The 26,789-nt window shown below is 41.9% G+C and overlaps 1 protein-coding gene across 4 annotated transcripts in view; it reads left to right on the top strand.

Annotated features, from left to right (window-relative positions):
* The window catches only part of LOC117011060 (amyloid beta precursor protein), a 192,730-nt gene extending 182,472 nt beyond the window's left edge, over positions 1 to 10,258 (top strand). For all 4 annotated transcript variants that reach the window (XM_033086324.2, XM_033086315.2, XM_033086307.2 and 1 more), the window contains 2 exons: positions 3,099 to 3,245; positions 9,293 to 10,258. In XM_033086324.2, coding sequence (XP_032942215.1) covers positions 3,099 to 3,245; positions 9,293 to 9,394 — 249 coding nt within the window. In that variant the 3' untranslated portion in view covers positions 9,395 to 10,258. The remainder of the gene's footprint in view (positions 1 to 3,098; positions 3,246 to 9,292) is intronic.
* The last annotated feature ends 16,531 nt before the right edge of the window (positions 10,259 to 26,789 follow it).

Genomic DNA, 26,789 nt, shown 5'->3' with positions numbered 1-26,789 from the left:
ACCAAACAGTGCACATGTGCATTTTGAGATCTGATTCCATCTTGAATTAGTGAGTCACTTGTGGCCATGGCTTCAGTGATGTGGACACTGAAAGTGCCAACAAAAAGTTGTCATGTGAAAAGATAATGATTTTTCTGTTTTTTTCTTCAATGAGAGTAAATCTGTAACGATGTCACCAGAGAGGATGGAAAGTCACTGAGCCTCACATGAGAGGAAATTCCAACAGTTCTTGTTCTTGCATTGCCATGTCACTGGATGTGCTTATAAGGAGAATGCTTGTCCCACAATCCATCTGTGTCATAGTCTCTCTGTATCAAACAAGGGATACAGAAGAAAAAAAATGCTGAGTTTAAAAAAACAAGAAAAAGAGTTTGAGGCACATAACGCAGTGCAACAAGAAACAGAATGACACCATTTCAGGAATATAGTCCTTTCCATCAAAACAGATGGAAGCAGTGTATGCATGGAGCATAACCTTTCACAAGAGTGGCTGCTTGGGATAAAAGGAGATTCTCCACTGGCCTTAATTTTAGTTTGTGTTTGGTTGTATCTGTGTGTTTTGTTCCTTAAGGTATATGAAGTTATTATTAACAGGGGAAAGGCAGGTAGTAGCAACATACTGTTCCCCATTTGAACTGTGCTTCTTGTGAACATAAAAATGACAACCAAAAGCACAGTAGGTAAGAAAAGCATCTTCTAAAAGCTTTTTTTTGGCTTGATGAGCAGTGAATAACCCAGACAGCAATGTTGACTGTAAACCTGTTCTGTTTCTTCTTTTTAAAGATATATTATGTGATGAGGTTTCAGTTCCAGAACTTTTAATATCTTGATATTAAACTTGAAAGCTTTTTTTTCCTTAATATATTCTTAAAGCTAAGTAGTGCTGAAAATCAAAATTAACACGGGACTCAAATTTGCATTTGAACTAGACAATCACTCTGTGAAAAGATATCCTGCCATCTCTTTGATGCCAAGAACTGAGAATTCCCAGTTTGATGAGTTAATCCAAAATGCATTAGCACTAATTTGGGAAAGTCTGATGTGCTTAGCTCAGATGGGTTAACCATGCCAATGGAGCAAACCTGTGCAGGGTGTAGAAGGGAAAGAACTTGCAGGAGCATGTGCTAGACACAGCAGCTCCTGGTTGTCATAATTTCCAGCAGCACCCTTTAGTGTGTAAGTGGTCTGATACCATCTCAAGGAATTATGTGCTGGGAGCTCCCCAGACCATGAAGAGGGCATTGCTGTCCTTGCACGTGGTGATTGTGTCTTGCTTAAAATGGGACCTTTCCAGCTTTTCGCAGCGATTTTTGCCATGCTTTTTACTGATAGGTATAACCACTACTTCAAAATCAGTGAGCTGTCTTCTAGGTTATCTATTCAATTGAGACTGAGCAGGGATTCTGGTATTGCTGAGCAAGTACTGGAGTGATGCTTACAAGGCTTTGTTTCCCTTCCACACTCCGCGTCCTGTCTAATGCCCCTCTCCGTTCAGCATTAATTCAAAAGCAGGAGCAGAAAACACTTTGATCTGTGCTTCCATTCTGTGCCATGGTGGAATTTCCTGAAATAGTCTCCTAAGGATATTGCTTTGAATTCAGCTGCACATTGTATTTTACATGCAGACCTCTGAATTGGGTTGAAATTGCATTTATTTTCTCCTTTATGGAGGTTCACACTGGAACTGTGCATTAAGTTGATTTTCATGGCTCTGAGTGCTTAAGCCTTCCTATCTTGTGCATGTATATTAGCTGGGGCATTTCACAGTGCTCTTGAAACGAGCAATTCTGTTACTGTGAGAAACAGAATTTCAGTCCTAGGCAGTTAAAATTCATGGAAGAAGTTACTACTTTGCACTGGCTTATGCCAACACTATCCATTGTCTGTGCTTTCTAGTGATTTTTTGTTTTAACACAGTTCTTCTTTGTGACTAGGAACAGCATAAATATTTATACTGCATGCTTTAATACCTTTCTGAGGAAGGTTATGTTTATTAAAGAGTGCAAATGTTATACTGCTCATTAAAATTCTCAGCTGGTTTCTTGCTTTCCTCTGCATTTTTCTTAAATACTTGTTGAAGTATTTAGTCTTTCAGCATGAGGTAGTTGTACAACTCTGTGAATGTAATTTATTCTCTAATCCTTTTTGCCCATTTTGGTTTAAAATAATAATAACAATAACAACAACAATAATAATATTAATAGTAGTAATAATTCAAGTAGCCTGCTGTTGGCATACAGACATAAGGATTGTAATATGTGCTCAGATGTGAAATAATCCTATGAATTATTTGAATGTGGAACAGGACAGTGAAAACAATCACCCATTTTTTATACCTGCTCCTGCTTAAAGCCAGTCTTATTATAAAGCATCTTGTTGTCCTCTGTTTTGCCTTATCAGTGTATAAAATTCAAGCGGATTTTCTCTGGTTTTCACACAACTGTTACCTCCTAGGTGTCACAGAAGTACATCATGCAGATATAGCTTATTCTGTTTTCCCTGCAAAATCTTGAAGCACTCCTTGGTTGTCAGTTAAATCAATGATAGCTTTTGTTTTCTCACTCCTTTGGTGAGAGAATTTTCTCCCAGCTAGTTGCATGCAGGTTTCACTGTATTCCTACAGGTCTTTCACTACTTTTTTATTGAGAAAATGCATCCTAGTCCAAACAGGCCACAGATTTAAATTTATGACCACACTCATGATTCACATTCTGAAAATAATGAAATGTGTGTGCTCCTGGGTTACTGCACTCAAGCCTATAACTCATGCAATTAGCTTGACTAAGGAGCTTACTCAAGGAAAAAGGGGAGCTACTGGCTGATACCTGTGTGAATCTGAACATGGGGCTGAGTCCCTCTGTAGCACACACTGCTGCACCATAAAACAGGCCACAGAAATGTCCCAGATTGCTCCTCCAGCTTCCAGAGCTTTGTGGTGCAGCACACAAAATCCAGGTTTGAGTAATTACAAAGACATCCAGTGCCATTTAATTACTGATGCTTCAATAGTCTTTATATTGCTGTGCAGCAGGGCAGGTTGGTCAAATGTTCAGTGAGCTTTTTATTAACCATCTTCCTTTTTTTTTTTTTTTTTGTAGGTGTTCTTTGCTGAAGATGTGGGTTCAAATAAAGGTGCCATCATTGGACTAATGGTGGGAGGTGTTGTCATAGCAACAGTGATTGTCATTACTTTGGTGATGCTGAAGAAGAAGCAGTACACATCTATTCATCATGGGGTTGTGGAGGTAAGAAAAGACTTCCAAGCACAACTGGTGTCACCTGTGCAACAGAGTCAGCACACTGCTCTATAAATATTAATTTGCAAAGGAAGAAACTGTACAACTGTATGTTGGCATTGTTACATCCAGCAGCATGGAATCAATTTGCTTTATTTAGTAAAAACAGACACAATGTAAACCATGTTAAAATGGGTGCAAAACCACAAAACTTTCTTCTGCAACCATTCCAGATCAATAACTAATAATGTGAAAGTTCATTTTATAGAAAATTTAACAGTAGCCACAGAGAAGATACTGCATAAGAGAGAAAATCTGCTTTTACTGTTGGGAATTCACACACCAATTTCTTTATTTAACTTTAATGTTTGAGACTGGGTCTCCCATAGCTTGTGGTGTGCACTGCAAAGATTTTCACTGGATCAGTGTTTTATTGCTCTCTGTTCTATAAACGAGATTTTTTGTTGCCACAAACAACTTTGGATTTATGGTTAATCTGAAACTCATAGTTTTGAGAAACAAGTAGCATTTAAGACTCTTACATAGGATTTTCAAGATGAAAATCCTTGTCTCTTCTCAGTCTGCCAAGGAAGTTTGTGGTCAATTTACAGTAATTTAAAATACTTCATCTATTTCATGGCTTTAAGATAAGATCTCTGTATAGTAGAAAAACTTTATTATGAGAACTGGAAGGGGCTCATGTAACTCTTTTTTCTTGCTATTTAGTTTGCTGTGTGAGTGTCTGGTTTGCAGACAGTACTTGTGTTAGTAAGCACTTGAGACACTTGTATATTTTTTCCTTTTAGAATTGATATTTTACATTTTTGTTTGAAACCAAAGTTTTGATCAAGTCCATAGTTTATGTGGGTTTCATCTTCAGTCAAATGAACCTTGCTTTGGTCTTGCTGGAGACACACATACTTCGTGATGCATTTATTTCATTGTCTGGGATTAGGAAGGATATTAAGAATTATTTGTGTAGGCCTTTGTCTTAAGCCTGTGCTTGTGCATCCTTGTGTCCACACTGTGGTTATCCTTGTGGTTTGAAACCTTCCAAGGAGACGTGGTCAGAAGATCACAGTGTGTTTTGCACAGATAGGAACCTGTGCAGAATTTAGGACCAAGAGGCAGAAAAGACAGCAAACAGGAATCTCAACTTTAGCTTTTGATGTAATAGCTTTCAGCCCATTTTGTAGAAAATTGAAGCAGATTTGGGTATTAATCCACCAAGCTAATATCTGCTGCCAACAATTGTGCCACCAGAGACTCTGCTTTGGATGAATTTAGTGAGAATGGAAAATCCAGGAACCTTGCTAGGCCAAAGCCCCAAGTCAGACATTGAATGTAGGTGTACCATTATTGCAGTGCAACCTTAAAATTCTAGGTGGGTTTCACCCATCAAAGGCAAAGATGATCCTGGACTTCTACTTTCTTTGGTAACAGTGAATTTGGAAGTGTTGGCCTAGCAATAACATACACAAGCTGAGTAAGTAATTCATGTCAAAATGACAACATCACTTAAATATTAAGTGATTTTTATCTGCAAAAAAATTTACAGATAGAACCATAAAGCTTTAGCATGCAGATGTACCAAGAATATTGGTGGATTTATAGTATCACACTGTAGATTATGTCACCTTGTGGATTTGCTGACATTGGCAGCCAGGATTCCTCCTTCTTCCTAACTTACTCTGTGTCTTCACAGCCTAACTGTCCAAGGTTCTTGCCTGCAAGAAAGGCATAACATCTGTTCTGGTATAAGTTGGTAAAAGTTTTGTAGCACTTGTATTGTGGACAAAAAAAAAAAAAAAAAAAAAAAAAAAAAAACCAGCAAAAGAGTCATATACAATTGATGTTTAATACTAAAATGTCTTCAAAATGAAGCTGTTACATTTTAAAAAGAACTAATTTATTTAGCTACAGCCCACCTCTAGTATACTGAGCACAGAGAGCATGGAATAGCAAAATCACTTGATGTAAAAGTAACTGTACATCAGCTCTAGCTTGGTTGATTGTATTTTAACTAATTTGCCACCTCTTTGTTGTGTGTCAGAAGTTACTGTGTGAATGTAACCCAGTGATAATGGAAGATTACAAAGCAGGTCTTGTTCAACCTGTGTTCTTGTCTTCCAGAAAAGGTACCTCTATTTCACTAGGACTTTTTTATAAAATAATGATAAAAAATCCTGTTAACCTTTTTTTTTTTTAAGTTCTGAGAATGGATATACTTGTCCTATTTAGCAGTGTCATTTTCTCCCTATTCTGAGAATAACAAGGTTGTTCTGCCTCCCCAGGCAAAAAAAACTTTTAGTTAAGTAAGTAAATGAAAGATTGAAAATTCTTACTACATGTACACACAGGGGCTCTGACAAATGTTTTGAAGGGTTTTTTGTGGGTGCACCCACCCCAGCTGTTTGCAGGAGATTATTTTCTGGCATAACAGAGATTCTCACATCTACTGTGTGCTGGGCAACTTCTGACTGTGTCAGCTTCTCCTCTTTGAGGATAACCTGTTCAAAGCTCATTTGCTTTCTGACAGAAGCAGGACCTCCAGCAGTGACAACAGGAGGGCTTTGCAGCATGGAGCAGACACTGGAATTGCTGGAGGGGATAGGTGGACAAACAGTCTCACAAGAGGTTATCTACCTGACTGAGGTGTTTTTTACAAGAGACATCACATCCTAGAAAAGGGAAGTGTTGAACCAGAGCACCTGTACCTCTTACATGCTGTGTTCAGCTTCTGCCACCCCCATAAGGGGGGCAAAAAGCTTCTTAAAGTGGTGTGGGGCTTTGGGAATGTACTGACAAGGAGATAATTGGGTTCAAAACATGTCATTTGGCAAAGTGGTACCTAGGGCAGAGGTTGTAAGGAATGTGAAGAGTTTGGTAGCATCAAAATGGGTGAAACAGAATAGAAGGCATTCAGGATGAGTGATAGTGCCTGTAGGTTGGTGGATTACCCTGCAGCAGAGAGCTACAGGAAGGAGAGGAGGTGCCAGAACTATATTTTTTAAAGGCTGAAGGGGAAATTTAAGAAGAAAAAAATTTACTAAGACTGCAAACTGGAGCTTCACTAAATCCCCTTTATCTATAAATGCCATATTTCAGAGTTTATTGGACTTCCACTAGAAACTTGTTTTATCAAAACAAAAATTTTTAATACTGTACAATTGTGCAAAGGCATTAAGAATTCAGTCTTTTTTATGGTCCTTCCTCTTTTTTTTTCCTAATCTCTTTCCTCTCCTTGATTTTCTTCCAAGTGTCCCATCGATTCTTTGGTCTCTTGCAGTTTTCTTGACTCCTTTTTAATTTATGGTGGTCTCTCACTCCATTTCTTTCTCACAAGCAGGTAATATTGTGTACTTACCACTTTTTCTAGTCATGAATGAGAAGCTGAGTGAGAGACTTAAAATGAGTGACAGAGTTCAATACAGTATTGTTTGGAGCTTCAAGACAGAAGTCCAGCACAAGTTTTGGCATTCCCCTCCTTTTAATCCCAGCCTAGTGGGGGATGCCTCCTGGTAATGAAAATGCTTTTAAGCAGGTATTGATACACATGGATCCCTGGTCCATGAATGGCAGAGCTTCATATTGAGTTTTAATTTTATGCTAGAAGAGAATCTGTTAGGAGGATTAGTTGTGAATCATGAGACTCTCACTTCATGATTTAAAGAAGCGCTGGATGCTCTGAGATAGTGGTGATAGTGTGAAAGAACCAGGGCTGACTTGGTGCTGTAGCAGCCCCTTCAAGACTGAATGGAAGGGTGGTTTCTATTCTGCACCTGCTTTGTTCTTATTTTCTGTAAGTACTGAAAAGGCTGCAGGAACATTTGGCGTGTTCCTGCTTTGTTCTTGCCTTCACAGCCGTGTTCACAACAACTTCAGCAGCAGCAGAATGCTGTTAATGCTGTTAAATTCATAAGTCCTTAGGGTGGGGATTAGGCTTTTGGCACATTTGTACAAAATCTGTGTGGAAAGGGTTTATTAGCCCTACTGGTGTTAAACTGCTGGCAGAACAAGTGCTCTATGAACAGCAATGGCATGGAGGGATTGCCAGTCAAAGATTCACTACTGTGGATGTAGATGGTGTATTTTTGTGGAGGGACAAGTTGGCAGCCCCCAGAAAGGACAGATAAAGAGCAGCCCCTGGGGTAGTGTCAGAGGTGAGTGCTGTGAGGTGTGGGCCTCTCCCCATCCCTCCCCAGCCCTGCTGCCAGGGCAGGGGATGCAGAGCACCTGGCACAGACCCTTCTTTAGAATGCAAGCACACAGCTGTACTGCCTGCTGAGCACATGGCTGTACAGGATGTCCTGGGATTTGGGACTGGGAGATTGAAGAGGAGATAGGCTGTGAAATTCCATGGAGTCCTTCTGTCCTTGATGGATCAAAATGATTGTTGACAGCCAAGCTGAGCACTTGGCATGCACATGGGCTTGGCATCCTTCAGAAGAAAAAGCTTGTCACTATTGGAGTGGGAGGAGCCAGGGAAGGGAAAACACTGTTCTGTCTTCCCCCAGTTTCCCAGATAAAGGAGATAATGCAAGAGTGACCTCTAAGCATGATCTTGCTACCTAAAAACATGTCACAGGAGTTGAAGAAATAGGTGGGTTTGGAGATGGCTCTGAGAGGAGCCATTTTCTGGTGAGACTGTGGGAAAGGTGTTCAGTACTGCGTTGTAACCTGCCACAATGAAAGAACAGCTCAAAAATGAACTGAACAGCCTGTGTTAGTCCCAAGCATGGGAAGAACATACCTTCAGTCTTTCTCCAGGGTATGAAGGAACAACTTACCAACATCTTCTCTCCTCATTAGGCTGAGATATTTCCAGTAGTGCAGAGTAGATTTAAATTTGGTGTCAGACATCAATACTTCTCCTTTGCATTTTTGTTAAAAGGTTAGATAGAGTAAGTTAAGATTTTTGAGAGAATACACTTTCCTTTCTCTTAAAGGCTAGGTTGTTGCTGAAGGTGACTTGCTGTAATTTCCAAAAGGTCACTACTTACAGGAATCCACAGGAAAATGTTCATACCTGATATTTAACAGTAGAGTTCTAGGCACCTTCCTGAATTTAGACACTGTAAAATTCACTTTTTACCTTTGCTTTTAGGAGCTATCAAACACTGGAGACATCAGGTAGCAAATGAAATAGCTGACAAGCAGACTGTTTTCATAGGTGCAAGATAACCAGGATTTGCTAGTTTTGAATACACAATTACTGAGCTCTTGCAAAGGTAAAATACCTAATTAAGATTTAGAGGCTGTTCTCACCCACTCTAATTCAATAGAGTTTTATATTATTGTAATGTTCAGTGAAGGACAAAAATAATTTGTGAAGATGCAGGTATTCAATGGAGAAGTCTAAACTGAGCTTTGTGCCTGTCTTCCAAGTAATCAAGAAAGGTCAATATCTGTTAATTATAAATACTTAGACGAGTGCAGACCTGTCAAGTTTTTTGTCACTGAACTGAAGCAAACTCAGCCTTGGAGGTAGAGGAATTTGTGTCCCTGAGTGCAATGGAATCTTTTGCTCACCTTGTGCCTGACTGCTCTGACATTTCTTTGCTACCCTCATTCCAGGTTTTCCAATGGATTTTTTGTTTTGAGACCACCTGCGACAGATCTGGGAGCACAATGCAGGCAGAAGGCAGACTCAAGCCACTGCCTTCAGTTTTATAGTGAACTTTTCTTCTGAGACCCAGTTGATCCCAAGGATAGATATTGATATATATGCTGGGGGGAAAAATCTCATAATGAGGAACTGGCAGAGAGAAGCAAACTCTATCCCCCTTTTTTGTTTGGAGAGTTGCTTCCTGAGCCGAACAACAAATTTCAAAGCTGGTACTGCTGGCTTTGGCCAGCTGGTTTTCAAGTCTTGCAGCAATAAAATGAGTTGTGGAGTTGTTCTTGGTGTGTTAACATCTTCTGTTCAAAAAGTGAGCCAGAGGATGGTTTCTGCCCAATCACACAGGGTACAAAGTATGTTTGGAGGGCCATGAAGGGGGGAAACACTGTGAAGTAAGCAGGAATGTGACCCCAGTTGTCCCCTCTCCTGACAGGTGGATGCTGCAGTGACACCAGAGGAACGCCACCTTTCCAAGATGCAGCAGAATGGCTACGAAAATCCCACATACAAGTTCTTTGAACAGATGCAGAACTAGGACATCATAGCAGCCTCATGAGTTGGACAGAAGAATAATTGCTTCACTGCCCATTGGTGTTCAGTTATAGAGTAATGTGGAAAGAAAGAAAAACACTCTGCTTTATTATTTACTCATTCTCGCCTTTTGACAGCTGTGCTGTAACACAAGTAGATGCCTGAACTTGAATTAATAAAATCAGTAATGTATTTTCTCTCTCTTTCTCTTTACATTTCAGTCTTTACACTACATTATTAATGAATGTTTTTTGTGTACTGTAAAGAGGTTAGCTGTATTTAACTAGTGCATGGATAGATTCTCTTTCCCAATTATTTATCATGTAGCTCCTTAGCCAGTTGTATATTATTCTTGTGATTTGTGACAAAAATTAAGTCCTAGTTGAAACATGCTTTAAGAATTGATGGGGGATGCTTTCTGTGTCTGTGGGGGTTTAGCTGCTTCTCTTTGCTGAGCATTTTTTTCTGATCACTATGCATTTTAAAGTAAACCAACATTTTTAAAAAGTATTTCAGATGAGTTATTGAAATTCTTTTCCTCTGAAGCTGCATTTTATTGTACGGATTGTTGCTCCTGCTGTATTAGTGATGTAGAAATCATGAAAAGACACATTTGTTTCTTTGTGCCTGTTTTATGTGCACACTTTAGGCATTGAAAGGTAAACTTTATTTTCTTTTCCATGTATCTTTTTGATCTTAAAAAAAAATTTATTAAAAAGAGTCCCTGTTAATTGTGAGCACTTCTGGGGGAAGAAGTGCCTGCTGGCCAAAAATTAACGGAGGTCCTCTGCAGGATGATTGTACAGAGCCATTGCTTATGAATTGATAGCTTTCTACACTGTGTTACATAAATAAATTAAGAAAAGAATGCGTGGGCAAGAGTTTTCTTTGGAGGCAGAAAACAGAGAGTCCTGAAACCATTTAAACAAAATACAGGTGTTCACACCGAGAGCGAGTTGGGATCCTACAGAGATTGCAGCACTGACGGGTGGACCAGAGCAGAAGGAAGGCAGCAGTGAGACAGGGCAGGAAGTGGGGAGCACCATTTTGGCACAGCTACCCCTCTAAGATGTCTTTTTATTTTTTCTTTTTTTCTTTCAGTTTGTATAACAGTGTTTTAATGTAAATAAATACATTCCTGGAGGAGCCCTGTTGTAGTAGTGCTTTTCTGTGCCAACCAGCCACCCTTGCTCCGCAGAGGAGCACGATGTGGCTCACTAACCAACCTCCCCCTTCCCTGGCCATCCCCTGGAGTGATTCACCAGCAAGCTCTTCCCTCTCCTCCCCACACCTCTGCTGGCTTTCTGGCAAGACGCATGCCTTGCAGTGTGCTGTGCTGGTGAAGGTGGGGAGGAGCCCTCCAGGAGCACTCCTGTGGCACAGGGAGAGCACAGTGACTCACACCACAGGGCTCACCTGCCAAGAGAGATGGGACCACAGTGGGCAAATGAACCTGGGGATCTTCAAGATGGCTTTTGTACCCAGCCCAAAATAAGGGCTCCTCTGTTTGAATTTGGAAATGGGTTCTGGAATAAAATTGGAGGCATGTGTTTGTGGAAAAGAAAGTGAATTGCTGTTTCTCTACAGTGAATGGGTTAGATAAAGCAGAACTGAGGGAGGAACTATGAGCAGAATAAAGACAGCATGCTCTCTTCAGGGAAAGCCTCCACTCAGTTTGTGTGCAGCCTCTTCCTCAGCCTTGCTGGCAGCTTTTGTCTCAGCAAGCCAGATGAGCCAGGGCTGCAGTGGGGCTGCACAGCTCAGGCAAACAACTGAGTCACTCCCAAATTCAACCAGGAGAAAACAATAGTTTCCAGTCCTGTTACTCAGTCCTTCCCCATCCATGATCTTACACAAAGCCTCACCTGTTCAGGTGATTCACCTGCTGGCTGGAACACAGCCATGCTGGCAGACTGGTCAGGAGGGGTGTTCAGTCAGTGAGGAGCAGCCAGGTCAGGGAATTTCAGAAGCCATCTGTGGAGATTGAGGGTGATGAGGTGGTGGCACCTACTGCTCTGAACCAGTAGTGGGAAAAACTGCAGAGCTTCCCATTGCCTGTTACCAACCAAGTGTTTATTCCCTTTGCTCTTCCATCCCTACTGTAGCAAGGGAATCCTTCTCAAGGGATCAGAGCACTGGAAGTGGTTGGTGTTATTTGCAGGCCCTGGAGTACCAGTGTGTTACAAAAAACTTATAAAATACCCCAGAGGATTTACCTTCTCCTGTTTTAAATCTGAACTGGTTGGGCCAGTGATGATGAGCAGAGGCTTTCAGGCCCCAAACTGTTAAAAAAAAATAAAAATCCTTTACAAATATTTAGGTTTAAGCGTGTGTCTCTGTGTGTAGGTGTTGTTATATAGGTTATACATATCACCTAGAAGGGAGTATGTAAGGCTGTGTTCTGTGCACAGGTCTAGTATCATAGAAGAAGATCCCACTTCAGGGGGAAGGCAGGATGTAATTCAATTTAGCCTAGTCTCATTAAAGAGGTATTATCAAAATTCCTTTCAGACGAAGCCGGAGTAATCCATAAGATACAGAGAGCCACTGGCCTTTAGAGCAAATCCCATTTATAATACCATAATCCCATGCAATCCCAGTTATAGAAAAGTGCAATTGCTTTGAACACCAATTCCCAGACAATCAAGCCTCCTGGTGTGGGGTTATGTGTCCAGTGAGATGCTGGTGCTGCTCTTGTGCATGAGCTGTTAATAAATTGCTGGTTTATGCACTCATTAAGCTATCAGGTTTTATGATTCCCTCCACACACATTCTCCTGAAAGAAAGGCAATAAATGCACACCGTGACATGCATGGAAAGCACAAGGCGTGAACAAAGGTTCCAAAACTTCAAGAATAACATTCCCACAACTGCTCCAACTCTGGAAGCTATTCCCAGGTAATAGTGGCAGCATCCTGCCCACCAGCTGCACTTTCCTCTAGGTCTCTCCTGATCTTTGCACAACTCCAAAGTCTCCATCCTCATTGTGTCTGCACTTACCAAAGCAATTTTAGGGCTTCACTGTGTGGCCAAATGGCTCATTTTTATTGTTTAAACTAATGGATTTTGTGGGCGGTAGGCAAGCTGCTGTTAAAGTGCCTCCAGGCAGCATGGATGAAAACACCCTAATGATACATAAGAACAGGTTACAAATAACACTGTGTGATTGTATTTCTCTTTTTCCATTGCTTGAAAATGAGTGGATCAATTAAGTCAGGCTACGATGGCTCTTCTCTCTCATTGCTTTCCAGCAATTATCTGTTCCTCCTCCTTCCTACAAGAAGCAAGCACTGAATATTCCCCACAGCTTTCTACAGTCCTGGGACGTTTATTTGGCTGCCTGTACAGCAAAATCATTCAAGGTTCCAAATAGAAGTACTGAGATTTATATGAAAGTAATGAAATATTTGGCTTTAATAGGATTCTTAGTTAAAGTTGAATGTGGACACTGACTTAGAAAGCAAGTCTCCTTAACTACTGCTTCCCATGTATGGTTTTCAGCATCTGTTGTGAGGAGACACCATAGGAGCTGAGCTGGTTATTCTGGAGAAGACTGAGAGGGGTCTGAGACTCATCAGTACATAAAAATACCTCAGGGTAGGTTTTCAGAAAGATGGTGCCAGACTTTCAGTAGTGCTCAGTGACAGGATGAGGAGTAATGGCTGTAAACTAAAACACAAGAAGATCCACCTCAACATAAGGAGGAACTTTCTTTCCATGGAGAGTGGCAGAGCACTGGAGCAGCTGTCCAGGGAGGTCCTGGGTTCTCCCTCTCTGGAGGCATTCCAAATCCACCTGGACACATTCCTGTGTCACCTGCTCAAGGTGACCCTGCCTGGGCAGGGAGGTTGGACTGGGTGATAATCTCCAGAGGTCCCTTCCAACCCAACCCTTCTGTGAATCTGTGATTCTCTGAGGTGCCACCACTGCTGGTGACAGGCTCAGCCTTGGCCAGTGGCAGGTCCATCCTGGATCACTCACCAGTTACTGTCATGGGCAAGCAGTTAGATAATTCATTGATGATTAAAATAGAATTGGATTGTGAAGAACAAAGTGAAAAATTAGAACACCCCTTCCCCCACCATTTGTTCCCAGGATCAACTTCACTCCTTCATCCCCAACTCCTCTTCCTCCTCCCTCTCCCCACTCCAAGCAGTGGAGAGGAATAGGGAATGGGGGGCGGCAGTCAGTCCTTAATGGCTCCACTTTGCCACTCCTTCCTCTGTATAGTCTGCTCCAGTGTGGGCAATCCTGCAGGAAATACCTGCCTGCTCTGGCATGGCATTTCCCATGGCTGCAGGGGACCCTTGGATCAGGTGTGTGGAGCACAGCACATGCACTGCCTCTCCAAGGGATGCTCCACATTTACCTTTATCTCAGAGCACTCCAAAGAGGTGATAAAAGCCACTGAGAAGTCCCTATTTCCAGTGAAATACTCCAGTATTTCCATTTTTGGAAAACAAATGTCATTGGGTAAAACAAGGTATCCAAATCCATGTATTTTTTTCAGAAAATAAAACTTCTATTAGCAAAACCCTAATTGTGATTAAAAGCTCTGCCAGTATTGATGCTGACATGGAAAAGTTTCTTCTTTGCATTTTGGTCCTGTCCTTTTATCCTCTAACTGAGAAGAATGAGGTATGAAATGCCTGTCACTCTGTACATGCTTGAATAAATACCAGAGGGATGTATAATGAGGTTTATTCAGCATCCCCTTCTGCACTTCAGGTGTTTCCACAGTCAAGTGAGCATGTGGAATCCATCCGTTCCACAGGAAGTCCATAATACCCACTTGAATTTAAAATGCACACTTAAGAAAAAATTGCACTGGATCTTCATCACTGCAGGGGACTTTGGAGGTCACAAACAGGGGAAGACAAGTGCTTGTGTTACCCCCAGGCAATAATTCCCTTTTATAAGGTCTGGCAATAGACAGTGATCCTTTACCTGTTGCATCAAAATGTTGATTTTGGGGCTTTTCTGACCAGAAAAGAACAGTTGTGACAAACTGCAATTTTACTAACCAAGCAAACACACACTTGAGGTTGTAATTTCCACCAGCAACTCATTAATGCCTTTGGTCAAATCTCATGCATAGTTCCAGGAGGGGATTAAATAGTAACTCAGAGTTCAAGCACAGGCTTGTTTGTGTACCTTCAAGGTGACCTATGTAGCTGCCAAGTTTTGCACCAAAGTGAGGAGAAAAGAGAAAAGGAATGGGCAGGTAAACTCAGCCATCTGTGCATCACTTTGTCAAAAGACTTCTGATGGCATCTCTTTATTTACAAGACTACTGAATTTCTTTCTGAGAGGTAGGTATGGAAAAACACTGGCCAAACACCAGTGCACTCACAAAAATCATCGACTCATCTTACTCTGCTATAATTGAGCAGAGGAGGAGAAAAAGCCTGTTGAAATAAAGCTCACAGGGTTGAGATAAGGATTAGGAAAAAGTGCTTTAGGGGCAAGACAGGCTCAAGACTCTAAAAGGTAAAAAGAAAACTTTATTAGAGGAATTAAAAGAGGAATTATAAGAACTAAAATTAACCTTTAGAACACCTTTCCTTCCCCCAACCCCTCTTTCCTCCCCACCAACAATGTAAAGAGACAAGAACCTGAGATTTTGAGTAAGTTTACTACTTCTAAAAATAAATCTTTCTTCAGTTCACTTGGGGAGAGGAATCCCTCCTGCCATACCACAGGAAGCAGTTTCTCGTGGTTTTAATTTCATGGTTAAGCAGTCTGCCCAGCACCTGCTTGCCTGTGGAACACCACGGTCTGGCAGTCTTCCCACAACAACATCCATGGCCATTTTGGATTATGGGATGCAGTTCTTAAGGATGAGCTGTTCTAATATAGAAGCAAGTAGTCCTCTTCTGTCTCTGAAAGCAAAATTTCTGTCTCTGTTCAAGTCAGCTTTTTCAGCATCTACATTCTCCAGTTCTCACTGGCTGGAGGTGAGCATTGCACCACGCCTTTTATGAATTACAGGGAAATACTCTGGTGTGTTACATCTTCACCATGGTTTGCAGGAGAATTTCAGCTCCGATGCCTGGAGCATCTCTTCTTCCTCCTCCCTCTTCACCGACTTCGGTGTTTCTGTGAGATGTGAGTGGCTCATGTCATTACAAAAATGCACCATGAGATCAATACAAACAACAATACTGAATTCAAAGTAAAACATAAACATGAAACACAGAAAAATGTAATGATTTCATTATATTTGTTAAAATCACTTTGCTGTACTTTTTGCTTTTATGTATTTTTACTTTGCCACTATAATAATGAATTGTATCCACTTTTTATGTATAAGAAAACGCGGGCTTGTGTGAACAGGAGCAGACTCGTCACTGCAGTTAGCTGCCTGCTAGGAGTGTGACCTGAACATGTTTGAGCCTTTTCCAGACCTGGTGGGGCTTGTGGCCACTGCTGCTTAGGCCCTAGCCAACATGTTTGGGCTTTCTCAGACTTGTATCCAGCACAGGGTCATGTCACAGCCCACCAGAGATTGCCTGTAAAAGGGGCAGTGCCCAGGGGTGGGACGGATGTGTTGGAGCAGCACAGACTCCCCATGTGCCCAGCACTGCTTGCCTGTCCTTTATCAACAACTAACAAATTGCCTTATTGATTAACTTACCCAATTTTAGTGAGTAATTTATACCATTTCCATGCTGTTCTCCTCACTCATCCTTACCTTTTCCTTTCCTCTGATTCAGGAGAGGACTGGTGTCCGTAGGTTTGTCTGTTTTCAAGCTGTCAATTGAAGAGACTTCACAGAGTTCTGCAGCGCTGAGAAGGTTCAATCCCATCCCACAATCCCTGCTGGGCACTGGTCAGGGCTCCAGGGCTGGCCCAGCACAGAGGAAGGTGCTAGGCAGCTTCTCTCAGAGAATGACTTCTGCAGCTCATTTATTCCTCTTCACCAAAAATTCAATTAATGCGAAACCAGGACGCACTCCTGCCGTCTTCGTACACCCACGAGCCTTCCATGGGGCTGGGAGGTGTGTGAAGGCAGGACTCAGCTTTCACAGGGCTTTCACCCAGCCACAGAAGCATTGCCCAGGTGCAGAATCCCTTCTTAGGCTGAGGTCACTTCATCCATTAGCCTTGGCACTGCCTAAACCTGCTCTGTTTGCAGCCTGCAGAAATGTTCCCTGGCTGCTCCCTCAGACCATGGCAGGAAATGTTGTTAGGAGTTATTTCTTTGCAACCTGTATTTATTGTCCTGTTTTCATGTGATTTACCATCTTTTAAGCATTTTTCAATCAATGTTCATTTCATCTTGGTTATAAACATTTACATCTCAATAACTTGTATCTTTCTTTTCACTAATAGAAAAAAAATTTCAAAGCAGGTATCACAACATAATAATTGTTGTTACATAGGTGGCTTGGGTGTGTAGAAGAATATTTCATTATGCCTTTAGATTATTTTCACTCTTAAGACAAAAGATGAAGGGATCAGGCTATCCCAATGTCCTTTAGATTCCTTGGTTTCTTAGCAAAGATTTTGCTGAGAAGCCTCTACTCAGGCATGTGTCAGTAGGTTGCTAAGACAAAATATTTGGGTTTCCCTCCTTAGCATAGGCAGGTGAAAGCTCAGAAGGCTTCAGGGACTTGCTGACTTTCATCCATGCATCAAACTTGTCAGAAATAACAGGCTTGTAGGAAAACAAGGATAACCTTGCCTGGATATTGCTTTTGCTTTTAGGGTTGAATAGGGTTGTTATTGTTGCAGGCAGAATGGGAACTTCAGACTAAGTTTATCAGGGAGACTCTCCCATTGAGTCACAGGGTGCCCCCTTGCTTGTTCAAGCCTTCAAAGAGGAGCCTGCACACAGATAGATCCAAATCTAGTCACAAAAGGATCAAAAGGATTATACACATGCACTTGAACCTTTATATGACTTTGTTCCACCTGACTAGGGATAGCAACCCAAATATATTTATATAAATGAAATAAAGCATTTAAATTTATCATTATAATCAAATTTTAATCAAAATAATTTACTACATACTATAGGTAACTATAATTACTACCGAAGTGCACTATTTTTTAAGCAGCAGTGTTTCACACCACTGTACTGCCCAGTCACAGCTGAACAGAAATAAACTTCCCCTTGACAGCAGCAGCTCAAGCCTACAGAGGTTCAGCACGATTGCAGACACAGGTGGGAAGCCTCTGAAAATGGGAAGTACCATAGTTTGTACAGAATTGAGGACCAACATGGTGCTTGAAAGAAGGAAGGAGACTTTCTCTCTCGTTAAACAAAATGTTAGACTCCTGTGTCTCTAAATTACTGCTTATTGGGGCACTTCAGTGAATCAACCTCTGCAAACAGCTGTCCCATTTTAACTTCTCTCTAGGCACCGACCAACCCAGGATGAATGCAGGCAGTGGCTGCCCCTGGCTACTGAATTGTGGGCTCTAGCATCATCACAGTGACATTTCACAATGACAAAAATTAGCCTGAGTTTAAAATGGGGAGGTGGGTAGGAGAAAACATCTGAGGAGAGAAGGATGTTTTTTTCCTTCTAGTTGCTGTGGCTGCCACAGCATGGCACCCTCCAGTGCAGTGTGGGCAGGACTTGGTGCCAGCACACTGGGACAAACCACCTAGCACTGCTCATGAAGATGGAGGTGAGAAGGCTTCCCTCCAGCTGTCAACACCACTGGTCCAGTTATTGCAGTTCAAGTTTTAGCAGCTGCTGGCATTCCAGAGACGTGGGCAGTGGTGACATACTAATGACACATATTATTGTTGGCTGATCCTTAATTTCTTTTATTTAAATGGCACTTTCAGAAAACTGAGAAAAGAAAGTTCTAAGCATCAGGGCTAAGAGAGCTCAAGGCCCCAGCCCTGAGCCACCTCTCAGGCTCTGATCCCAGGGACACTTGGCAAACCCAAGCTGAGAAGGATTTGTCAGATGCAGGTGCATGTTTCTGTCCCCATGCAATCTTCTTTGCTGAGTCTGTACAGCAGCTCATGGGGACACAACACTGAATTGATCCTGAAAATAAACATATCAAAACAACTGTAAGGATTGTTTTAAACAATTCATCTATTCTAGGCAAATATTAGAAAAATGTAATCATATGTTCTGCCATGTATAATTGCTATGCGTGTTTCCCACCAAGGAAATATTTTTTTTTACTATATCTACCCCAATATCAAAACTTGTCATTTTTAACCCACCTGAGTTTATTGCCATGGCTAACCTTCCTGTGAAGCACAGCATATTTAACACACTCATATTTCCCAAAGACTCTGTGATGCATTCTTGCTAGTTCTCATTGTCCTCTGGCACAATTTTCCTGCTGGGACTCCAGGCTGGATCTTGCTGCCTCACAAGTGCCCAGCCCAGCAGCCAGGACACATAATTTCTCCTTCAGGGAAGCACAGAATCCAGGTGTTGAGAATGGTGGCACCATTTGGGTCAGTGCTGCTGGCTGGCTGTGGGACCTGGTGATGGGGACACAAAAGGTGTGGGGATGCTCCTGCAAGACCTGGTGCTGCTGTTGCTGCTGCTCCTGCTCAGCTCTGCAGGCAGAGGGGCCAAGAATGGCTTTTTTAATAAAAATGGCCCTGCTTTTGAAGAGGTAAAAAGATCATAATCTTTTGATACAGCTCATTAGGAAGCTGGAATTATGCACAGGTGAGTAGCAATCTTAAAGATGACGTTATAATTTTTCATTCAGATTACTGATACTGCAATCTTCTATTAATTTCCCTGTTATTTGTATATGCACTTAGGAGAACATATTCCCTTCTTCCATCCTGTCAGGCACATGCACCCAGGATTTTACCAGCAAGAGACTGAGAGAACCCAAGGTTAGTAGAGAGCAGCAACACCCATGCTCACAGGGAATTCTGAGTGCTTCTCCAGCAAATACATGGGAGCAGAGTTCTGTGACACAGGAGGCACACAGACCCTGTAGCTTCACAGCTTCCCCCCACCCTCCTTTTCCACCACATTAATTCAGTAGAAATGCTTCAATCACACCACTGAAAATGCCAGAGAACAAATCAGTGTCCTGGAGAGGAGGGTGCTGTTGATGCACCACTGTATCATGTGGGAAGCCAGAGAGCAGTCCTGCCTGCTGAGGCTTTGCTGCTAGGAATGCTACAGCCTGGCACTTCCTCCAAGGGAAGAGAGGAGATTTTAGTTGTACTTCAGATAACCATCTTACTCTAATTCAGCTCAAAGCTCATAAACCACGACAAATCATTTCCAGAGCGTGTCATAGCAGGCAACCAAAGTGCTTATTTGGGAAGGATGGGAGTAATTTTCATATACTTGGAAAAAACCTGCATTGAAAACAGTTATTTTGAGCTGATTAATTGAATTCATTACTTGCTGCTTCAGGAGACACAAGGAAGGTAAAAGCTCTGTCCTTACAGCCAGCAGCAGGAGGTGGTGGAAAGGAGGAGGAGAGATGTTCATCTGCCCAGAAAGGTGGAACCCAACCAGGCAGCTTTGGAAGGGTGAAGGTGCAGCAGCAGCAAACGGGAAGCTGTGCTGGGCTTTGGGACAAAACAGTGTGAAGCAGCATTACAAAAATCCAGTGAAAACAAACAAGCTATTGATACTTGTCAGCACAGATGTGCCAGACTTGCTGCAAATTCAGACTGGGGGTCCCAGGTCTCCTGTTTCTTCAGAAGGGCTGGGCTGTCAGGCTGCTGGGACATGTCCTTGCACAGCTCCCTCCCAGTGGGGCTCAGCTGCCCAGTGGTGCCCATGCTCAGCCTTCAGCTCTGCCACGTGTGCCAGTGCTTCTCCCTCCTGCAGCCCTGGGATGCTGTCTCTGTTCTGGAGCATCACTAGATTCTGTAAAGAGTGCTGGTGATCTCTGGTGTGCTTGAATCCATTGTCAGAGTGACATCAGCTGGGAAATGCTGGTAGTGGAGCAGGACATCTTCTTAAGAAGTTTCTTTCCACCCAAAAGTAAGTTCCTCCCTACAGTGCATAGAAAATCACCTCAGTTCTTCTGGAATCAAAAAATTCTAGGAAAATTTTAATATTCCATAATCTGAAAGCAAGCAATGACCTCTCTCTTCAAGAGCATTACCCAATGAAGTTGTATTTTAATTATTTCTTGTCACTGAAAATTCTTCATAGATGAAATGAGCACGAACAAATTGGAGCACAGCAGTGCAGCTGAGGGGCAGAGCTCAGCACAGTGGAGTTCTCTCTTCTAGCCATACAGGAATGAAGCTTCAGCATCAGCTCTTATGGGGGCTGGAGGTGGCAGCAGTCATACTGAAGGGCTGGATGCTGGGAATGTTTTTTTTCCTGGTTCTTCTGGTGACAGTAATTGTATTTTAATTTACTATTAAGACTACAAGTTCCTCATTAAAAGGAAAAGCAGATACAACACAACACAGAGCCAACATGTTTATAATGATAATTGTCACAGGCTGCCAACGTGTATTACTGTGCAAGAATCTAAAGGGTTTCATATGTCCAAGGCATAAAGCACAACTGTATTTCTTTCCTAAAGGTATCTACTGCTGTAGAGTACCATGGACAATTCTAGAACACACAGAAGAGTGGGAAATATATCAGGATTTCTTCTTTGGCAAGAAAGAATGCATATTGTATTTCTGAATGTGTGATAGGTGTGGGTGGAGAAATCCTTCTCAAAGAGGAAGATAGGCTAAGAAATTCTCAGAGACTCAGATCAGCATTGAAAAAAAGTTTCTTTTCCTTGGGGCAGGAGACTATTTATCAAAAAATTTTTAGCCAAAAATCTCTATAGCTACAGCTGAGCTCATCTGGGAAAGAAGCTGTATGAGATCTTACTTGGTAATATCTATGTTTGCTTCTCTTACACCTATTATTGGTTTGCTGAACCACTACAGCCAGGGTTTTAATTAAGATTTTGTTTGGTGAGTAAAGGTTTACAGTTCCAGCAAGTGACAGGCATGTTTCCATTGTCTAAGTTAAGCCTTGCAAAGGGAAGTTGCCTCTTTTCCATACAGAAAACTGATTGCCCTGAAGGTCATAGGGAAAAGTGCATTTTCTAGACACAAGCTAATTTAAAAGATGATGAAAATATCTCCTGAAAACCAGCCTGCACACACAGCGTGTCTTTTGGAAGAAAGGAAAAAGGAGAGCTTCCCAGGAGAGAGTGACTTCTGGACTTACTTTGGCACAAATGCCCCTTGGCATAAAGGCAGGTGCTGAGCTAGCACACTCCCTGAGACCACTGGCAGGAAAAAGGAATACTTTTGCCTGCTGTACTTCCACTACATTGAAGACTTTCAAAGGTCATACAAGTAAAAGGAAGGAGCAAAGTGCTTAAATAAAGTAAATAGTTCCAGTAAAAAATTATTTGTGAAAGTCATACTGAGCTGGTATGAAGTTTGTGAGTTTCTCTGCAATTACCAAACTTTTATTTCGTTCCTGGTTGAAACAAAATTGTCATAAGTAGCTCAAGCAATGGAAAAGAGTAGAGCATTACAGTACACATTTCTAGTGAGTGCTCCTATGTATGGGTTTGGCACAGCCTGGTTTCTGGTAGCCACAAAGTTGGCTCCTGTGAGAAGCTGCTGGAAGCTTCCAACGTGTCCAGCAGAGCCAATCCCTGATGCTCTGAAGATTAACATGGTGCTGGCACAACTGGGCCAAGGAGAGAGGCTGGCAACACCTCTGTGATGACATATTTAAGAAGAAAATCAAAACAAAGTCATACGTTTCTGCTTCTAGTAAGACAAGAGGAGGAGGTGAGAACGTGCGAGGCAAACAACACGGAGACACCAAGGTCAGTGCAGGAGGGGCAGGAGTTGCTCCAGATGTCAGAGTCAAGATTCCTCTGCAGCCCATGGTGAGACCATGGTGAAGCAGCTGTGCCCTGCAGCCCATGGGGATCCATGGGGGATGCAGAGATCCACTCACAGCCCATGGGATCCCTGGGGATGCAGAGATCCCCACCCACAGCCCATGGGGGATGTTCCCAGGCTGGAGCAGGTGGATGCCTGGAGGAGGCTGTGATCCAGTGGCAGACCCAGAGAGAGAGGGGCCCCTGTTTCCAGGCTGGAGCAGCCTGTCCTTGTTGGACTGCACCCCGTGGATGGTGACCCATGGCACAGCAGTTTGGGAGGGCTGTGTGCCCGTGGGGAATTCTCACTCCAGCAGGTGTGGTTTGGCTGCTGCTCAGGAGAGTGGAACCAGGCTGGGGAAGTTCATGGAGAGCTGTCTCCTGTGGGAAGGACCCCACGGTCTCACAGGGGATGGATTCCTCTCCCAGAGCAGTGGAAGATCTCAGTGATGAACTGACCAAAACCCCCGTGCCCTGTCTCCCTGCGCTGTTGGTGAGAAGGAGAGAGGGGCTGGGGGGAGAAGGTGTTTTCAGGGCTTATTTTACTTCTCATTGTCCTCCTCTGATTCTGTTAGTAATAAATTAACTTTGCAACTTAAGTTGAGCCTGTTTTGCCCTTGAAGTGTTTTCTCCTGGTCCTTAGGAATCCTTAGTTGACCTTTTTCCTTTTCCCTCCTCTGCCCAGCTGTGGCAGGGGAGGGTGAGCAAGCGACTCCTGTGGGTACCTGGCATTGGACCAGTGTCAAACCATGACATCCTATGTAATCACAAGGCCAAACACAGTCAAAAAACATGAAATAAAGATTTCCCAGCAGGCAGAGGCTTTAAGATCAAAATCCTTAAATGGGTAATTTAAAATGCTTAATTGATTAACACTGTAATACAGTAGCCTGTTAGGAGCTGCTCCCCAGGATCACTGCTCACAAGACACATCTGTTAGCTAATATTGAAAACAATTCTGCATAGGACACCCAAAGTTTAATAAGGGTAGGTTTTTCAGACCCCTTCACAGAAACCCAGAGAATGAGAGATGACATGTTTCTAGGTGTGCACTGATGAAAATGCTAAGAGGAAAAACCGCATTTATCCATTTGCTTCCCGGCCCAAGGGGATAATCAATGCCAGTTGCTTTGGTCAGCAGCTGGTGAGAATAAAACCAAGAACTACCCTGACACCATCTGGCTTAGTCAGAAAGACTCTGGGGGAGAGAGAGCCAAGAGAAGACAGTCCCTTGGCACACCAGGCTGCTCCCAGCCTGCAGCTCCAGCTCTCACTGACGTTTTTTCATAGCCACTTTGGCTGAATCAGGTGATTCTTTGCTTCCCTGCACTTTTGTTTCTCAGTGGTGGCTCTGTTTCCATTCCCTCTGGCCTGCCTGCACCTTCAGCCAATGTCAGTGCTTTACCTGCATTTACATGCAGTCTATTTAATAACTCCTCCAGCCTGACAGGTGGCATTTCAGAGCAGCTTTACAGCTCTAAGGAAGAAGTTTTATTTCTTCCCTCCATTTGCTCTCTTCAGACAGGTCTTATGAATAAACAAGAAATTAAAGCACCCACCCATTTCAGCTTTCTCTACTGCACAAAGTCAAAAGCACATAATACTATTTGTCCAAGCAAACTCAGAGGGTCACCACTTGCCCTGTATATGTATATATTTATTTATTTTTATAAACTTGCAACAGCATTTTTCTGTCAGGATGTATTCAGTCCTTCAACACAAACCAGTCTTGGACAACATCCCTTGATTACCTTGGCAGAACACTCAGGCAAAGGTCATCTATCTTCTTTGTACCTACCAATATGGTCTAGTTTGCCTTCTGGTCTAAGGCAAAACTCAATTGCAACCATTGTCTGGTTTTAATAAAATGAATTTGTATTGCTATTTCCAGTTTAATGCCAGTTAAGTATCCTAAACCAGCTATGGGTAAGGTACTGTGCTCTGTCTGGTTACTCCCTCTCCTTGAAGAACTACCCTCCTTTTGAAAAAATATTTCAGGACTAACAATCAAACTGATAGCTGAAACCTGTTTTTTAAAATAACTGAGGCTTTTCCATCCTGACACAAACAGGCCCAGGAATAACAGCTCCCTGTTTTTAATTTGCTTCTGCAGCTGAGCAACATTCAGCAAGTGGCCAGTCTAGATCATCATCCATTGTCCATTGCAAAAAGGCCGAATGACACTCTATTTTCCTAGCTGGGCACACTAATTTGGCCATGGTGCACTGGCCCAGCTCTTCAGTTTCACAGAACTTGTGTTTAGTGCTTGTAACTCTTTAGATGTAACTGACCCACTGGTTGAGCAAGAAAGACATAAATTTCTCCATTAAAACTGCTCTACTCTGTAGCTATCCCCCAGGATTTTTTTCCCTTCTCATTTGTACAAATCTCACTTAGGTTTGGTGAATTATGCCTGAGGACAAGTTCAAGCTCCTTTTACGGCTTCTAGTTCCTTTTCGGGTACAGTTCAGGTCATCTTATTAATTTATGGTTGTTAGCCAAGTATCTTCCCATTGGTTCTGCCTCCCACAGCTCTTTCACAGGACAAGGGCCAGGAGCAACCTGAGTTTCACAGTGAGTTTTGCATCCTGACTGTGCCTAACCTCCTCTCACTGGGGACATCAATGTGGGCACCACAGATTTCAACACGAGGCACTTTCTCTGAAGCCCAACAGGGTGGCATGCCATAGGATGTGGGGATAACACAGCTCTGAGTTTCTGGAATAAAACATTGCTTTAATGGAGGAAAAAAAAATAACTGTCTTTTCTACCCCAACCCTGTATTTGAAAGAACTGCACCCTGCAGGTGTCTAATTAATGTCTACTTAATCTTATTAAATCTCATCTCTTGCATTCTCGCTCTTCCAGACTTATTTTTTCCATGCACGGTTTCCAACTTTCACCCTGGTGGGATTTTTATAAAACACACTGGTTTCTCATTGCCTTCTGTAGCTGAAGGTTTATGCAAACCAGCTCCTATGAAGCAGCTCCTGCAGAGTCCTTGAAAATGAGAATATTAAAAAAAACAAAGCTTACCAGGATGAAGGGGGAAGCAGCTAACTCACATTATTTCATCCTAAATTATGTTTCCCTAACCAGGAGGAATTTCAAATAAACAATAAATCTTCTAAGAAACAATTTTTTTAGTGCCATCCATGTTTGCTTCTATAATAATCAGTAATTGATTATACTCATATATAATTAATGGAATTTGCTTTTTGTCTACTGAGATGGGGCAATTCTACCTTGATTAGTGAATTCTGAGAGGTAGGTCCCATTGGGCTAGAAATAGAGCCCCTAAATGCTAATTTCATACATTTAGGTTGAAGAGGTAAGAAAAAAAGAAGTGTCTGAAGATTTCAGACCTATTATGGATGAACAGGGAAAGTTTTTTATTATGGGAGCTCATTTAGATCATTAGTAACAAATACTTGAAGCAATTCCATAGACAAAATGAAACATTTCCACAAATCTTCACACTCCCCAAAGTTGTGCTAAACTAAACAAGCATTTTCTCTGTTTTTTCTGAACAACTATTTAAACTCCTGCAACGTGAAAATCACTATAAACTGATTTTTTTTTTTTACTATTTTATGTCCAGTAGTTGTTTTATAAGTCAAGCACTGCTGGACTATGAAAAACTAGTGCTCTGTAGGGAGCACTTTTCAAAGTAAATGAGAACTGTTATGTAGCTTCCAGACCCATCTTCTGATACAACTGCCACGCAGAACCATTTCATTTTGGTTTTCAGAAGCCCAGTTTCACAAATAAAAAGCAATTTTAATTAAAATCAGACCCTAAAAATTTGTTTCTCCCTCCTCAGCATTTTTAACCTTTGTTTCAAGCTATTAACTGGTAAGATGTCAATACTCTAAAATTACAAATTGGTAAAATTTCAGTTTGGTGATTTCAGATTCTGTGGGCTCCTGTAATGAAATAATGAGGCAAAATGTAATGGAGTAATAATAATGTATCTAATGCATGGGGTTCCATGTTACAACCCTCAAAACCAGTAAATCATTAATTCCTTTCCTTTAATTAATTTCTTGTTTAGCATCATTCATATTAAGAATTACTTTGTCAAAGGAAAAAAATTAAACAGTATCAACCCAAATATATTTTAACACCCTGATAGAGCAATATTAAATCCACAACCTTCAACAATATGCATGATCTTGAAGACCAAGACACTCCAGTCCCAGTCAGTAAAAATATTCCCCACAAACCTGTGTTAATGGACAGTTTCTTGATCAGGCAGCAGAGTCCCACTTTAGCTTATCTTGGTAAGAAAGACACTGCAAGCTGTTAGCTGCAATACCCTACACTGCTTCAGTAAGAATTTCTGTATGATAGGAATCCCAAAAGAAACTCACATTGGATAAATATACTAACAGCTATAAACCCAAATAATAGGTCCTCCATTAATATGATACTGGAACACTTGTAAGTGAACTTTAAAATCATGGATTCATTTAAGTTGGAAAAGACTTCTAAGACCATCAAGTCCAACAAGTTACTGGAATGTCTGAAAACCAGTATTTTCAGTCCATTACATGTTGTTGCCGCTAAGCTAAACA

Source organism: Catharus ustulatus, chromosome 2 (genome assembly GCF_009819885.2).
Source record: "Catharus ustulatus isolate bCatUst1 chromosome 2, bCatUst1.pri.v2, whole genome shotgun sequence".
In the NCBI taxonomy this organism is placed as follows: domain Eukaryota; kingdom Metazoa; phylum Chordata; class Aves; order Passeriformes; family Turdidae; genus Catharus; species Catharus ustulatus.
The sequence above is the reverse complement of the archived record's forward strand: the minus strand, read 5'-3'. Positions and strand labels throughout refer to the sequence as shown.